Source organism: Hypanus sabinus, chromosome 11 (genome assembly GCF_030144855.1).
Source record: "Hypanus sabinus isolate sHypSab1 chromosome 11, sHypSab1.hap1, whole genome shotgun sequence".
Taxonomy (NCBI): Eukaryota; Metazoa; Chordata; class Chondrichthyes; order Myliobatiformes; family Dasyatidae; genus Hypanus; species Hypanus sabinus.
Genome location: NC_082716.1, coordinates 36,608,022 through 36,625,272, shown reverse-complemented (window position 1 = coordinate 36,625,272; position 17,251 = coordinate 36,608,022). Strand labels below are relative to the sequence as shown.

Here is a 17,251-nt window from a genome sequence, read left to right as displayed (position 1 = left end):
CTTGGGTTCGGTAGGTGAAAACTGAATGTGGAGGTGTACTTTTCAATCTGCACACATTGTTTGATGGCATGTCGTGTAAAAGTTCCTGGGACGTCACCTGTTATGTCCCACAAAATCTGACTAACTGCGTTGCTGGTGTTCGCGAACGGTCCACTACCAGCAAATGCTCTGCTGAAGCAAGACAATAGCGCTTCGGGGTGGACTCACTCTCCGCTTCCCCTGAAGCCCCTTTTATACCAACACTAAATTTAGATCACGTCCGTAACACTGCCCGCTTCGCTTTTTGTGACGTTAGCGACACCATTGGTCAAAATCAGAACTCTCTTAACAGCACAGTTTAACCGCACTCAAGACAGCCTCAAGCGAAGAAAGAACCACTGCCTCTCCCCTTTCTCCTTCATGAAGCAAAGCCCCACCAATTACAGTTCGGAAAACCACTTGAAGATTATGTTTTCTCTTGAAAGGGGTGGGAAGCTGAAGCCCGCCGCACTTGATTGGATGACATCTAATTAGCTTATTTATATTGATTGACTTTTAGCCAATCAAAGTAAAGGAAGAGTGTTAACATTCCCTATTCCCGGAGTTGGTGAACACTCTGAACTTTTTTACTCTGACAGAAACTTCTCACACATTCCCAGTCCGAAGACGGTTTTACACATTGGAACTAGGAGCAAGAATCTGGCTTCATTCTTCAGAGAACCTTGTTGCGAAGACGCTCGGCAGTGAGGGGAGCAGCAATGGCTCTGACAGAAACCATGCTTCCTTCCATTGCGACTTTTGCCAGCCATGAAGCGTTGGTGCAAAAGCAAAACGAGATGATCAACGTAAGTTTTACTATCTGTTGTGTGAGTGTGTGTGTATATGAGAGAGAGAGAGAGAATGAGAAGAGAGATAAACATTTTTAACATTTCTTATGACATACGTGAAATTTAATTTAACCTGAATTTAATCGGAGTTGGTTTTAAATTGTGTACTATCAAGTAGTATTAAGTTGCTAGTTGCAAACACAAAATTGAATTCAGCGCTGATAAAGTTTTGCAATTGGTTATATCCAGTGAATTTCTACTAAGTCAAGACTTAAACAAACATAATTATATTGATAAACAGCTATTGCGAAGCTAACCAACGCCGTTCTGAGTGATTTTACAGTGCACTGTGTAAACCATAAATATTACACAATCAGCGCAATCTGTAGCTGTCTCCTTCCATTCTTGGTTGCGTGCAACGTTTCAATTAATCTTCAGCTCGTAATGGCAAGGTGTGATCAGCATTTCTCACTGTCAGCAGTTGTGAAGCATTAAAATACATATTTAAATCAGCCTCACAAGCTTTAAAAATAATTATCAGCGATCTGGGGAGGAAATAAAATAAAGTAAACATATGGTATGTCAAACCGTCCGCTGTTGCTAAATATCAGGAGTTGACAGCACACAATATAGTTTAGCTCCCAACTTTTAATGCGAAAGGAATGCTGTCGTTCAACTTATCATCAAAAGCGTGAATCAGGTGAACTCGGACAACCGTTTTTCTCCATTCCCGTGAACTGTGCAAATAAAAACGAGCCTTTGAAGAATTCTAAACTGGTTTGGCCGTTTGGGAGAGTTGGTTGCATCAATTGAATATACTTGCGAGATTCCTTCGAGAATAACTGGACTTATTCACATTATGGGGGGGGGTGATTCTGGGGATAAATGTGTGTGTGGTGGGAGGGAGGTAATACCGTTTTTGGCAGGTGGAGACGGTTTGTAACTTGGTTTGGCCTCACTATTTCTCATTGTTTTCGTTTGAACAGAGGTGGAAGATTGACGAACCTGTCTCCGTCTCCAAGTGTGGCTATCAGACAAGACCCACCAACAATGCCGCCTTCAACTCTCTTGAAAACCATCCCGTCAAAAAAGAGGAAGACGACTTGGGGAATTTCGTGGATTTGGATTTTATTTTATCCAACACGATGGGCTCTGAGCCCAGGAGCACGGGAGGGCAGCATTCAGCCTACCCCCTGCCGGAAACTCCCGAGAGTTGCGGCACTGTGTATGAGAACGATGGCCCCTACCCTCCCTCGAATAACTTCGGCAACACCAACTTTGCCGGCAGTCCAACCCAAAGCCTGGTGGCTGAACTGCTCACACCGGATTTGCCGAACGCCTTCCCGAGTGCTTGCGAGGTCAATCAGGACTTTGGCATCAAATCTGCTTTGGAAATAAGAGAATACACAGAACTGCGGTCTCCCAACGTGGGCAACACCGTGCCGAGATCCATGCCCATGGATATTCAGCACCTGAGCCACAAGATGAAGCGGGAGCCGCAGGCCAATCAGTCCTGTATGCATGCAGGAACATCGTCGGGACTATTGATCGATCAGAAGCCGAACCTAATTCCATTGCGCCATCATTCCCATCCGCCGCAGCAACCAGTGCACCGCCCGACCTTTGGCCACCACAGGCTCCCTCACGTTGGCCAACTGGTGCCCAAGGATTACCAAGCAATCCCAGACGTGCACCGCCCCCCCAACCTCTCTGTGCCTCATCAGTATCAGATCGGCGCCTCCTACCCGCCCCATTACGGCCAGCCTGCGGCGCCCCAGTTTCACGGACAGTTCAACGTCTACCGAGACCCTCGGAAGGTGCACGCAGGCATGCACGGGATGATGCTGACCCCGCCATCGTCCCCTCTGCTGGACTTCTTCCCTCCCGTCTCCGCCCCGGAGGACAGTAAGCCCAAGCGGGGCCGTCGATCCTGGGCCAGGAAACGCACCGCCACCCACAACTGCGAGTTCCCGGGCTGTGGCAAGACCTACACCAAGAGTTCGCACCTCAAGGCGCACATGAGGACTCACACAGGTGAGTAGTGCAGATCGAACAGCTCGGAGTCCCTCTCTGCGGGTTCCTTGAACCGCCCACATGATATTACCATGCCAACCTCCGGTATTGTAACTGCAGGGAAAGTAGATTTCAAAACTTGATAAATCTTTTAACAAGATTTCTCAGCCTTAGACTACGCTGTGAACAAACAAATGAACAGGAAAAATAAACAAAAAAAAAGACAATTTTGGGGCTTTCAAAGAATGACACATAGGAGTTTATGGGAAAATAAAATTATTAGTAAAGTTTGCAGAGAATTGTTTTTAGCAGGGTGGAAGATGTGGGAAATTGTTTCCTGAGAAGTTTCAGACCTAACTTTCTTCTTGTGTCTGCCTCTCCAGGTGAGAAGCCCTATCATTGCAATTGGGACGGATGTGGCTGGAAGTTCGCGCGATCCGACGAATTGACTCGCCACTATCGCAAACACACTGGTCATCGCCCCTTTCAGTGCCACCTCTGTGAGAGGGCATTCTCCAGATCTGACCACCTTGCCTTGCACATGAAGAGGCACATGTAAACAGCAAGGGCGCGTTTGGGCATACTATTTATACAGAGCTTATTATTTACAAAATTTTGATACTGGGTAATGGCCATTTTATGTATATAAAGGATCTTTTTAAAAAAAAAGAAGCACTAAATTATTACTCAGTATTTAAAATAAAATCTCTTGTCACCCGGATATGTCTTCCAGAAAGAAAACAGAAGTATTAGAACTTACAAATTCAGCTGGAGAGGGAATGGGTGGGGAGGCTTTTTATGCAAAAGAAATAGGGCCGGACCCAGTTGTACATTCAATGTGTATATAGCTTATATTGTTTGGATTGAAATTCAATGCATAAACAATTTAAGTAAAGCAAAAGTATATTGCTGTTTTAAGTTGTATTATTGCGGATTCTCTAGTACTGGAGCTTATTTACTTTGTGAACTGTTCACTTAATAGACAAGTTAAATTAAAGTCCATTTTGTGTTGAACCTTTTCTATTTGGATTGGGCAGGGCGTTGGTTTAAATTGGCACCATCTTTGACGAGGAAATGACCCAGGTACTGCCTCCAATGAAGTAGTTGAACTATTTTTTATATATATATTTTTGTTTGCTTTGTATATAAAGAAATACTTGAAAAAAAAACTGCAGTGAATACAACGACAAAAGCAGTGTAAACATTCTCATAGTACGGCTCGCCTTCTTGTTACAGTTCTCGATATGAAAGCAAAAGTATGCAGATAAAGTCGAAATATCGGAAGAACTGTTCAAAGTGCAATATATGTGTATGTGTGTTTTTGTGCGTCTGTGCGTGTGTTTCTCCTGTAATCGGGTCCTGTTGACTCCGAGTTATCAAACACTGGAAGCTAACTGCTGTTTCACGGATGGGAATACAAAGCGAGCAATTACAATATCATTATCAGGTATCTCCAATGGATTCGTTGTATTCGTTTTCTTTTGTTTATATTACAAATAAACTGTTTAAAACACATTTGTAAAGCGTTTCTTTTAAAAGCCTTATAAACATTCCTAACCTGCTGGGATCCCATTATCCTTTTATTCCTCCCTTGCAGTAGCTTTAGTGGCACTAAAGAACCCTATTAGAAACCCCATTGCAAAGGAAGCAAAGAAAGGCCCTCATCATTCTTTTGAATTGCTGTTATAAACTTGTGTTTGTGTGCGTTGGTATATAAGTGTTCATATATGCATATACTGTAGAAACGTTGTTTAATAAACCTACTACGCTGGCTTTCTGAACACCCAAAGTTTCCACTCAGTGTTTAAATACGGCTATTGGTCTGAACAGTTTTGCAGTTCCCGGCATAGAGACATGCCCACTTGGCCCAGAATGACTGGAGTTTGCTGTAGCAGCAGAGAATGCTGTAGCCGGATTTTGCTAAAAGGCCATTATCACCTGCTTCAGACTAATGCGAAGGTACTTCACCCGCCGAGTTTCATTTATTCTGGTAAGTAAATGCAAAAGGCAAGTCAAGCTCCATGCATATTTAATCTTCTGTTTTTCACATCTTCCTTATGTACTGATAAGAAAGCATACAAGAAATCGTGTCTTTTTTTTAAAAAAGAATTTGTAACTCATAGCTGAAATGCGAGGAACGCAGTAGTTCTGTTCATGATATTGATTCAGCCGAGGGTCTTGGCCCGCGATGTGACACGGACTCGGCTGTTAGCTTCCACAGGTTTACGGTTCAATATTAATCCGCGGTAAATTCCCAATGTAGTCAAGGAGGGCTGAAGAACCACTGCGAATATCTGCGTGCCGTGCCGAAGAGAGCGGGGTACTTACAGGAGTCCGATCCCATTTCGGCTGCCGAGCCTCGAAGTTTTAGATCTGGAGGTGACGACAAAGTTACACCTAACCAAGGTGGGGTGATCAATAAGGTCTTTCCATATTTGAAGACCAACAATTTCACAAACCTTCAGTTCCTTAATTGTCAACAGGCACCTGTTGAGCAAATAGGACGTAAAGAGTCCTGTTCCTTAACTAAACAAGTTTGTTTTACTGTCAGTTGAGCTTTAAGTTCTAACCCACCCACCTCCCACAGGCTCTACTCAACCTGCAGAGTTGCTCCTGCAGACGAATTGTCGCTCTTCAATTCTAGCGTTTGCAGTTTCTTTTGTCTCAAATTTCAAATCATCTCCGTTCAAAAGAAAAGGTGATGATCAGAATAATTTTTTTAAAAAATGCACCAGTCTGCGACTTGGTGAGGAGCATTTCCAACCCGCAAGGTTCAATTTAACAGTTTAAGCACAAATATCTGGTGCCCTGTTATTCTCTCAGTCCTGTCACGCAGTAACGGAAAATCACGTTTCAATTCGCCAAGGGTGCTTTGTGCAGACTAATTTCACTGTTACTGTGAAAAGCTAAAGCCTTTTCTTGTAACTTTTATGTTTCTGGTCAACCATTATCAAGCGGCATTGAAACAATTTTTATTTGTTTTGGAACAAGCTTGACTTCCGATGCCTTCCTTATTCTCAAGGCTCACTTCCTGAATAATGGTGACTTAAGGGAGTGGCCAACATCTTATTCGGAAATCAGTGCTTTGATGTTAACAAGGCTTTGGAATTAAATCGGCGATAGAAGAAAATAATTAACGTTATCCGAGTGTTATCGAAAAATAACCTACGTTAATTAAAAAAAATAATCATTCCATTCGTCTAAATAACAAATGTACGAATCAACTTTCGTCAAGGCCCACAGAGAATGTTACATCCATACAGAGTCAAGGAATTAATGTTAATACATTCCAGTCGTAAGAGATGCGAAAACATTAACTTGCGTTTAAAACTATTGATTTACGTAAATAATTCTTCACCTTAAGGAACCATATTGCATTAGTTCAACTTTTTTTCCCATCAGAATCCATATTTTTGCAAAGGAATAATTGATACATTAAAACGCTGGATGTTGGAGCCACGGTAGGAAAAGTGTCAGGCACACTCAGATCAGATGTAGTTCATAGGATCACCTATAGTTGGCCACCCTTGGATTTAATCCATAATGTCATAAGTCATGTGGAATATATTTAGTACAAAATAAAATACATATATATTAAGCTCAGCAGTAATACAATACAGAAACAGAACTGCATAATTTAATATTTTAGTATTACATCATGGATCTCAATTCCATATTTGTGTATTTCACAATTTAACAACATGATTAGTAATTTCACAATGATTTTCCTGCATCATAAATATTTTCATAGAGTTTTATTAAAGGCCTTATAAAGGTTGTTTGTTTTATTTTCAGCTGGTTTTCTGCATCTTAGTTACCAATCTGACTTGACAGTTTTTCCTTTCACTTTTCCCCTGGATGGTCATGCTTCCATGGGCACATGTCCCTCTAAGTATGTCACCCAGTGTAGGTACTCCTGGGTATGAGTTTTGTCAATTTATTCATCTCCCTCAGCATATTGCTATCAACCTGGAATACCCTCCCCCAAAATCTCTTGAAGTTTTCAGAGTTGGCATAGATGGACGTTTATTGGTGAAGAATATTGAAGGAAAATGAATTGAAAGGTATAACTAATATTCAGTTCCAGATTAGTCATGATCAAGTTGAAAGACAGAGCATGCTTGAGAGGCTTAACAAATTGCTTCCTTTGTTCTCCCAGGCGCTTGAGCAAAACGAGGTTCATTGCAAGGCTCAATCTGAACATGTGTTTTTCTAAACTAAAGGTGGCAGTTGTTCACCCCCACAAATCATCTGATGAACTGATAGTACAAATGAATTCTTTTTAGATTGAAGGGTTAAGTTAAACCACCTCTCTAATTACTTCTGTCATTAGGCAATATTTTGTAATTTTCAAGGTAAATTTAATGTACTTAGTAGAAAATAAGCTTCATAAAAGTTATATCTTTTGGTTGTTCATTTTAAAGGATCACAAAATATCTGGAGTTATCCTCACAATGTTCACAAAAGTAAAATCTTGCAGATGAAATCCGATTCCTAAATGGATATTGAACCCATGAACACTACCTCAATTTCTAAAAATATATTATTTCTGTTTTTACATCATTTTAACCTATTCAATATACATGTACTGTGGTTGATTTACTTATTTATTATTATTATTTTCTTCTTCTATATTATGTATTGCTTTGAGCTGCTGCTGCTAAGTTAACAAATTTCACGACTCGTGCTGGTGATAATAAACCTGAGTCTGAAATATACAATTATACAGATTCTGCAATTATACAGCAGGACAAGCAGCAACATTTGATGAAAATCAAAAAGAACTGCAGAAGCTAGAAATCTAAAATAGAATTGCTGGGGGAAAAAAACAGTTAAAGCACCATTTGTGTGAAGATAAGCAAAAATAACATTTGAGGGCTGAGATCCATTTCTGATGAAGCAACTCTTTCCACAAATGCTGCCTGGCCTACTGGATATTTACAGCCATTTCTTTCTTTATGTCATTTGATTAAGGATTAATCACCTGATATGCTGTTTGGCCTGCTAAGAATTTCCAACATTTTCTAATTCTATTTTAGTAAGTTGGCGAATTGAGTTATGTTTTCAGAGAAGGGAATCATTCTTTCTCATCAGAGAAAGAAAAGGTTAAAGTGCAAAGTAAGTTCTGTAATTCTCACCCACATTCTAGTTACACAGTTCAGCAGTATTTTCAGAAACCTAGGAATAGATTAAATATACAAACATTTTAAATAGAGGTAACACGGCCGTGGTCAAGTTTTACCTATCTGGCTGTTTAAGAAGGGCATTACAACCCCTGTTGCTAGATGGCAGCAGCAAGCCCATTATGTTACCCAAAGTGCAATAGCACCGTCTTGTGGATTTCCCATGAATTACAGATGTTTGGAAATCCATTTATTAGAAACTGAACATTTAAGAACATTAAGAGCAATCATAGCAGATAGAAGTGGGTGAAAATCATAGATTTCTATGTTTGATCATAAAGTATAATAATTTTGTAACATGTGTTTCAGAAATTAGTGCTTTTATTTATCATATTTTCTGTGGATATACCATCTTAAGACCAAAGATTATCTAATGCCAATTTAACAATCTATACCAATTATCAATTGTGTAGATCAATTATCACAGCAAAACATATGCCTAGAAGATTTATTCTTCTCCTTCAGCAGAACTAAGCAGAACTTGCTCACTTCCAGTTCTGTTCATTTTGAGGTGATTAATAAGTTCAATGTGGGACCTGTAGTAAGGCAGAAGGTGCTTGATATAATTGGCAGAAAGAGCATATTAGCTTGGGTAAGTACCTCTGCCAATTACTTTGTGTGACTATCTGTCCTTAGTAAATGGATAGACGTATTAGTACCATACGCAAAACTCTTTTTACAGGGTTTCCCATGAGTCAAAGTGGATGTTATACCAGAGTCATGGAGTAATAGACTATGTGCAGAGTCTTAGAAAACTACAGCACAGAAACCGGCCCTTTGGCCCATCTAGTCCATGCCAAACCATCTAAACTACCTAGTCCCATTGACTTGGACCATAACCCTCCATACCATGTATCTATGCATCTATCCAAACTTCTCTTGAACATTGAAATCGAAATTGCATCCACCCCATGCGCTGGCAGCTCATTCCACACTCTCACCTCCCTTCGAATGAAGAAGTTCCCCTTAAGCATTTCATCTTTCACCCTTAACGCATGACCTCGAGTTGTAGTCTCACCCAACCTCAGTGGAAAAGCCTGCTTGCATTTACCCCATCTAAACCCCATATAATTTTGTATACCTCTATCAAATCTCCCCTCAATCTTTTACGTTCTAGGGAATAAAGTTCTAACTTATTCAACCTTTCCTTTTAACTCAGGCCCTCCAGCTCCAGCAATATCCTTGGAAATTGTCTTTGTACTCTTTCAATCTTATTTAAATCTTTCCTGTAGATGGGTGACCAAGGTGACTTTGTAAATCTGCTTTAATATTTTCCTCTGATAACATGGCATTCTCTTGTCCTTGGTAGAGATTGAAGTTAAGCATCTGTCTCAGGATGTTGTGTCATGTTTTGCAACCACCCCCCAACCCCTTTGTTCTATTAGGGGCTAAATACTTGAGATGTTGAATTCAATTACATCACTAATATTTACCAATGGAGTTAAAGGACTTTGTGGAAACACTATTGGTGGTGCCTTTCCTGCTCTTTAGAAGTGCCTGCTGCAGGTAGTCCTGCAATGTATTGGCAACCACGCACCAGGGACGACCAGAAGGCAGTGGTCACAACAGCTGTTGTTATGTAGACCACCTACTTAAATTTCATACTATGTATCAGAATATTCAATGTTGCAATTATGAATATTTCCAGTTTGCTCCTATAGGTTGACTATGTAACCTGTATTTAAATAATTCCCAGTATCCAACTCTTTATATGAGATTGATGACTAAGTTGTAACTATGTAATTTATAGGTACTATTCATCTTAATTTTTATAGATACAGGATATTTATTATATCTTTTATTAGTTTTAATTATCTAATACAGGTTTCCCCCGCTATCTGAAGGTAGAGCGTTCCTATGAAATGGTTCATAAGGTGGAATGTCGTAAAATGAATAAGCAATTACTATTTATTTATATGGGAAACATTTGTGAGCGTTCCCAAACCCAAAAAATAACCTACAAAATCATGCCAAATAACACATAAAACCTAAAATAACAGTAACATATAGTAAAAGCAGGAATGATATGATAAATACACAGCTTATATAAAGTAGAAATACTTTTCTGCAATCATTGCAGCACTGTCTAGTGTAGCGTATAATCTCCCTATGTGGCCGAAGCAGTCTCTCCAGTAACCTTTAAGCTATGAAGCTGCAAATCGTACCAAATAACACATAAAAATACACAGCCTATATAAGTAGAAATAATGTATGTACGGTGTAGTTTCACTTACCAGAATTGGGAAGACAACGATCACACTGATGGATGGTGTGTTAGGCTGAGTCTTTGGAGGTTGGGGCGCTCGGCAATTTTTTCCAATGAATTGCAGTTTCGTCACAGTTAAACACTTGCTTATACAAGTAACCACCTTCTGTAATTATTTTCTTTAGTTCTGCTAGGAACTTTTCCGCAGCTTCAGTATCAGCCGAAGCACTCTCCCCAGTAAACTTTAAACTATGTAGCTGCCCTCGACTCAGAAACTGATCAAATCACCAATGACTATCTTTAAAATCCACTTTCGCAATACTTTCATCATCATTGCTCAGTGCTTTCTCTTTAAGCTTATTAAAATGACTGACTGATTTCTCCTCAAGTATAAGATAACTTAATGGAACACTACGCTTTGTGCACCTGCCAATCCACTCAAGCAATAGACTTTCCATTTCATCCATTATTGGATGCCGACTAAGAGAGACCATTTTGCTATGAGCAGAACCAACAGTAACATCGGCAGCTTTCAAGATTCTTTCTCTCTGGGTATAAGTAGTGCAAATGGTTCAACACACAGACAATGTCCTTACTTAGTTCACCACAATCAAAACACTTAATGATGTTCATAAGGCTTTTCCGATACCTCAGAACTCATCTTGCTAACGGATGCACAAAATAAATCAAGATAAATCATTGCTTCAGGTATGATAGAATCAGAGGGGCAAGAAGGGGAGGTGTTGCATTGCTTGTTAGAGAAAATATTACAGCACTGCTTTGGCAGGATAGATTAGAGGGCTTATCTAGGAAGGCTATTTGGGTGGAACTGAGGAATGGGAAAGGTGTAGTAACACTTACAGAGGTGTATTATAGACCACCTAATGGGGAGCAAGAATTGGAGGAGCCAACTTGTAAGGAGATAGCAGATATTTGTAGTAAGCACAAGGTTGTGATTGTGGGAGATTTTAATTTTCCACACATAGACTGGGAAGCCCATACTATAAAAGGGATAGATGGTTTGGAGTTTGTAAAATGTGTGCAAGATAGTTTTTTGCAGCAATACATAGAGGTCCCAACTAGAGAAGGGGCAGTGTTGGATCTCCTGTTAGGGAATGAGATAGGTCAGGTGACGGAGGTATGTGTTGGAGAGCACTTCGGGTCCAGTGATCACAATGCCATTAGCTTCAATATAATTATGGAGAACGATAGGACTAGACACAGGTTTGAGATTTTTGATTGGAGAAAGGCTAACTTTGAGGAGATGCTGAACGGATTTAGAAGGAGTGGATTGGGACAATTTGTTTTCTGGGAAGGATGTAATAGAGAAATGGAAGTCATTTAAAGGTGAATTTTTGAGGGTACAGAATCTTTATATTCCTGTTAGGTTGGAAGGAAAGGTTAAAAGTTTGAGAGAGCCATGGTTTTCAAGGGATATTGAAAACTTGGTTCAGAAAAAGAGAGAGATCTACAATAAATATAGGCAGCATGGAGTAAATGAGGTGCTTGAGGAATATAAAGAATGTAAAAAGAATCTTAAGAAAGAAATTAAAAAAGCTAAAAGAAGATAAAAGGTTGCTTTGGCAAGTAAGGTGAAAATAAATCCAAAGGGTTTCTACAGTTATATTAATAGCAAAAAGATAGTGAGGGATAAAATTGGTCCCTTAGAGAATATGAGTGGACAGCTATGTGTAGAGCCAAAAGAGATGGGGGAGATATTGAACAATTTCTTTTCTTTGGTATTCACTAAGGAGAAAGATATTGAATTGTGTAAGGTAAGGGAAACAAGTAAGGTAGTTATGGAAACAATGATGATTAAAGAAGAGCAAGTACTGGAGCTTTTAAAGAATATAAAAGTGGATAAATCTCCGGGTCCTGACAGGATATTCCCTAGGACCTTGAGGGAAGTTAGTGTAGAAATAGCAGGGGCTCTGACAGAAATATTACAAATGTCATTAGAAACAGGGATGGTGCTGGAGGATTGGTATATTGCTCATGTGGTTCCATTGTTTAAAAAGGGTTTAAAGAGTAAACCTAGCAATTATTGGCCTTTAAGTTTGACGTCAGTGGTGGGTAAATTAATGGGAAGTGTTCTTAGAGAAGGTATATATAATTATTTGAATAGACAGGGTCTGATTAGGAACAGTCAACATGGATTTGTGCGTGGAAGGTCATTTTGACAAATCTTTTTGAATTCTTTGAAGAGGTTACGAGGAAAGTTGACAAGGGTAAAGCAGTGGATGGTGTCTATATGGACTTCAGTAAGGCCCTTGACAAGGTTCCGCACAGAAGGTCAGTTAGGAAGGTTCAATCGTTAGGTATTAATATTGAAGTAGTAAAATGGATTCAACAGTGGCTGGGTGGGAGATGCCAGAGAGTAGTGGTGGATAACTATTTGTCAGGTTGGAGGCCAGTGACTAGTGGTGTGCCTCAGGGATCTGTACTGGGTCCAATGTTGTTGGTCATATACATTAATGATCTGGATGATGGGGTGGTAAATTGGATTAGTAAGTATGCAGATGATACTAAGATAGGTGGTGTTGTGGATAATGAAGTAGGTTTTCAAAACTTGCAGAGAGATTTAGGCCAGTTAGAAGAATGGGCTAAAAGATGGCAGATGGAGTTAAATGCTGATAAGTGTGAGGTGCTACATTTTCGTAGGACTAATCAAAATAGGACATACATGGTAAATGGTAGGGCATTGAGGAATGCAGTAGATCAGAGTGATCTAGGAATAATGGTGCGTAGTTCCCTGAAGGTGGAATCTCATGTGGTTAGGATGGTGAAGAAAGCTTTTGGTATGCTGGCCTTTATAAATCAGAGCATCGAGTATAGGAGTTGGGATGCAATGTTAAAATTGTACAAGGCATTGGTGAGGCCAAAATTGGAGTATTGTGTACAGTTTTGGTCACTGAATTATAGGAAAGATGTCAATAAAATAGAGTACAGAGGAGATCTACTAGAATGTTACCCGGGTTTCAGCACCTAAGTTACAGAGAAAGCTTGAACAAGTTAGGTCTTTATTCTTTGGAGCGTAGAAGGTTGAAGGGGGACTTGATAGAGGTATTTAAAATTATGAGGGGGATAGATAGAGTTGACGTGGATAGGCTTTTTCCATTGAGAGTAGAGGAGATTCAAACAAGAGGATATGATTTGAGAGTTAAGGGGCAAAAGTTTAGGGGTAACATGAGGGGGAACTTATTTACTCAGAGAGTGGTAGCTGTGTGGAATGAGCTTCCAGTAGAAGTGGTAGAGGCAGGTTTGATATTGTTATTTAATGTAAAATCAGATAGGTATATGGACAGGAAAGGAATGGAGGGTTATGGGCTGAGTGCAGGTCGGTGGGACTAGGTGAGAGTAAGTGTTCGGCATGGATTAGAAGGGCTGAGATGGCCTGTTTTCATGCTGTAATTGTTACTTAGTTTTAAAGCACAATTCTACGTGTTCAAGCAATGGCAGCTAGAATGCAGTTCTGGGGGAGGAGCTTAGCTGCTTGAGATGCACACTGCCTTTTTTCATAACAGTGAAAACACCTTCTGTTAGCGAAAACAGTAAACTAATGCAGGTCGTTCGCAACAGCGAGGTGTTGTAAAGAGAACGTTCAAAAAACAGGGCCCACCTATATCTGCCTGATTTATGCATCTTTAACAACAAGTTTATATTCCTGACATATAGTGAAATTACTGAAACACTGACTTTCTGCACCAGAATCAGTTTCAGTGAAGTGATTCTTACAGAAACATCTGCATGATGCTAAGCTAGGGCACATCATCAGTGATGTTACCTGGGGTTGTCAGGTGTTTCGGGTCTTACAACACCATACACCCTCGCCCAGACAACCCGAACAGGGTTGATCAGACCCAGCCTGTGCCCTAGCAGCAACCCACGGATCTGCCCTCTTTATCCAGAGTCATCTTGATGCTTTCTCTGCTGCATCGTAGAAATGGCTCTCCTCCTTCTCTCTCCCATGATTCCAAGTGCAGTGTTTACTTTGCAGAGCAACTGGCCTGCAAAGCCACGACATCTGACCTCCACGGGCCAACACTTTGCTCTCCAGCCTCTTCTTTGGCAGTTGTTCTTCAGATCTTCATGCTTGGCTCTTTTTCGCTCGTAGGCCTCCTCCATGCATTCTTCCCAAGGCACGATAAGCTCAAGCATAAGAACGTGCTTTGATGAGCTGGACCACAACACAATGTCGGGCTGCAATGTAGACTCTGTGATGCGGGGAGGAAACTTCAGCTGATTTCCCAGGTCTGCTTTTAGCTTCCAGTCCTGCACAGTGAAGAGCAACTCGGCTGCTTTCTGGTGTTCTGTTGGTCTTTCCCCCTCTTTGACAAAGCAGACTGTATTCTTGGCCAGACTTGTTTTCCGGCAGATGATAAGGGTGCTGCAGACTGTCTCAGCAATTGTCCGGAGGACCCGGTCGTGCCGCCACTGATAACGGCCATCGGCAAGAGCTCTGGGGCAGCAGCTCAGAATATGCTCCAGCGTACCGGTCTTCTCACAGAGGGGGCAAGCTGGTCGTTCTGCAAAGCCCCAGCAGTGAAGATTGGATGGACTAGGAAGGACATCACAAATAACCTGGATAACGAACTTGATGCGGTGTGGATCCTCCTTCCAGAGATCGTTTCACGTGATCTTTCACTCGATCACCTGCTCCCATTTGGTCCAGGCTCCTTGCTGTTTCATTGCCACTGCTCTGCTGGTCCTCTCCTCCTTCACAGCTGCCTTTACTTCATTCTGGACCAGTTCTCGTCGCTATTTCCCTTGTACTTTGTCAAAATGGGGGACTTCAAGGTGTCCAAGTCCAACTCTTCCCTTGGCGACTGCCCCCACCAGCGCTTTGTGGCGCAGTCGCGCCTCAGCTTCTTCCGCTGCAGCCTCCGCTCTCAGTTCTCACTGCCACTCTTGCTCCGGCAACAGTACATTAGGTCTCGAATTTCTGTTCTAGAACATAGAAATCTACAGCACAGTCAGGCCCTTTGGCCCACAGTGTTGTGCTGACCATGTGACCTACCCTAGAAACTGAGCATAACCCTCTATTTTTCTGAGCTCCGTGTACCTTCTAAGCTTTAGTTCTGCTGAAGAAAATATTTTTGTTGCTTTTGTCGAAACCTACAGTGCATAATATCATTGGTAATGAGAAAATTCAGTTAAATCCCATTAAATTGACCTCTTTTCATAATCACTTAACCTTTTGCATTACAGCTTTTAACTCATTGGCCCCTGATTAAAATGAGTGCCTTTTATTAAGGGTTTCATCGTCTGAGGGAACATTACTCTGTTAATGACTGCTTTGGATGTTTTAATTGTTGAACTCTGTTCTCCCAATATGGTATTACTGTGGCTTTACTGCAAGGTTGTGTCTTTCCCCAATGCTGAAAGAATTTTCATCCACTCCACTCCACTTACCTGTGACTGTTATAGATGAGAGAGGTCAACTGCTTCGAGCTTTCCATTATCTGACTCAGATATAGTTACCTGTGTTTGTTAGAAGGGATATAGTTTCACAGCCTGTCCTTCACTAAAGAAGCAGCTTCCAAATTTATTATGCACTCCAGGTTGACCTGAAGTCAACATTCAGTTCAGACAAGCCTGCCTGTTGTGAATTTTCCACTAGCTCATGGGAGAGTCATATAAATCAAATAAATCAGCCATTCTTATTTGGCTAGAATAAACAGATGACTCTGGTCATATTTTTCACACGAAAAATGTTTTCCTTTACTCAAATGATGAATTTATAGAGGTATTTGAGAGATTTTTCAAAAATGTGTGGCTAGGCATAGCTCAAATACCATTTATAAATCTGCTGACTATACAGCCATTGTTGGTAGAATCTCAGGTGGTGACGAGAGGGTGTACAAGAGTGAGATATGCCAACTAGTGCAGTGGTCCCACAGCAACAACCCGGCACTCAACATCAGTAAGACAAAAGAGCTGATTGTGGACTTCAGGAAGGGTAAGATGAAGGAACACATACCAATCCTCATAGAAGGATCAGAAGTGGAGAGATTAAGCAGCTTCAAGTTCCTGGGTGTCAAGATCTCTGAGTCCCAACATATCAATGTAGTTATAAAGAAGGCAAGACAGCGGCTATACTTTATTAGAAGTTTGAAGAAATTTGGCATGTCAACAAATACACTCAAAAACTTCTATTGTTGTAATGTGGAGAACATTCCGACAGAACATTCTGCTATGGAGGGGCTACTGCACATGACCGAAAGAAGCTGCAGAGGTTGTAATTCTAGTCAGCTCCATCTTGGGCACTAGCCTACAAAGTACCCAGGACACCTTTAGAGTGGTGTCTCAGAAAGGCACTATCCATTATTAAGGACATCCAGCACCCAGGGCATGCATTTTTCTCACTGTTACCATCAGGCAGGAGGTACAGAAGCCTGAAGGCACACACTCAGTGATTCAGGAACAGCTTCTTCCCCTCTGCCATCCGATTCCTAAATGGACATTGAATCTTTGGACACTACCTCACCTTTTTTAATACACAGTATTTCTGTTTTTGCACATTTTTAAAAAACTTTTCAATATACGTAATTGAGTTTCTTGTTTATTTATTATTGTTTTATTTTATTTATTATTATTATTATTATTATTTTTCTCTCTCTGCTAGATTATGTATTGCATTGAACTGCTGCACCTAAGTTAACAAATTTCATGTCACATACAAGTAATAATAAACCTAATTCTGATTCTGAAAATATTATGTTAGGAAATATATATGCAGGTTGTCTTAGATTTTGAGCTGTTTAATAAAACATGGTTAACTAGGAAATGAATAAGGGATCCATCCAGGAAAGAGTGATCATAATATGATTTGAATTTTCCACTTTTCAGGAATGATGTATCTAAATCTGAAACAAAAATAATTTTGCAAATGTTTGGAAATTAGATTGAAAGGTTAAAAAAAAGAAATATTTCAAAATTGTCAAGTACATTCCATTGAGAATTTAAAACACCTGAGGAAAAGTGATCAATTTATGCTTTGTTGAAAAGATAAAATGGTATTGGATTGAAAATAAAAGAATACA

The 17,251-nt window shown here is 40.4% G+C and overlaps 1 protein-coding gene across 1 annotated transcript; it reads left to right on the top strand.

Annotated features, from left to right (window-relative positions):
- The first annotated feature begins 483 nt into the window (after positions 1-483).
- On the top strand, positions 484-4,334 carry klf17 (Kruppel like factor 17). The gene is made up of 3 exons (XM_059984130.1): positions 484-824; positions 1,793-2,840; positions 3,203-4,334. The coding sequence occupies exons 1-3, from the start codon at positions 738-740 to the stop codon at positions 3,376-3,378; spliced, it is 1,311 nt and encodes a 436-aa protein (XP_059840113.1). The 5' UTR covers positions 484-737; the 3' UTR covers positions 3,379-4,334.
- The last annotated feature ends 12,917 nt before the right edge of the window (positions 4,335-17,251 follow it).

Excerpts from the sequence above, each read along its gene's own strand:
- klf17 (XM_059984130.1), top strand. The coding sequence starts at position 738 with ATGGCTCTGACAGAAACCATGCTTCCTTCCATTGCGACTTTTGCCAGC. Across the intron at positions 825-1,792 it reads AGCAAAACGAGATGATCAAC|AGGTGGAAGATTGACGAACC; the intron begins GTAAGTTTTACT and ends TCGTTTGAACAG. Across the intron at positions 2,841-3,202 it reads GCACATGAGGACTCACACAG|GTGAGAAGCCCTATCATTGC; the intron begins GTGAGTAGTGCA and ends CTGCCTCTCCAG.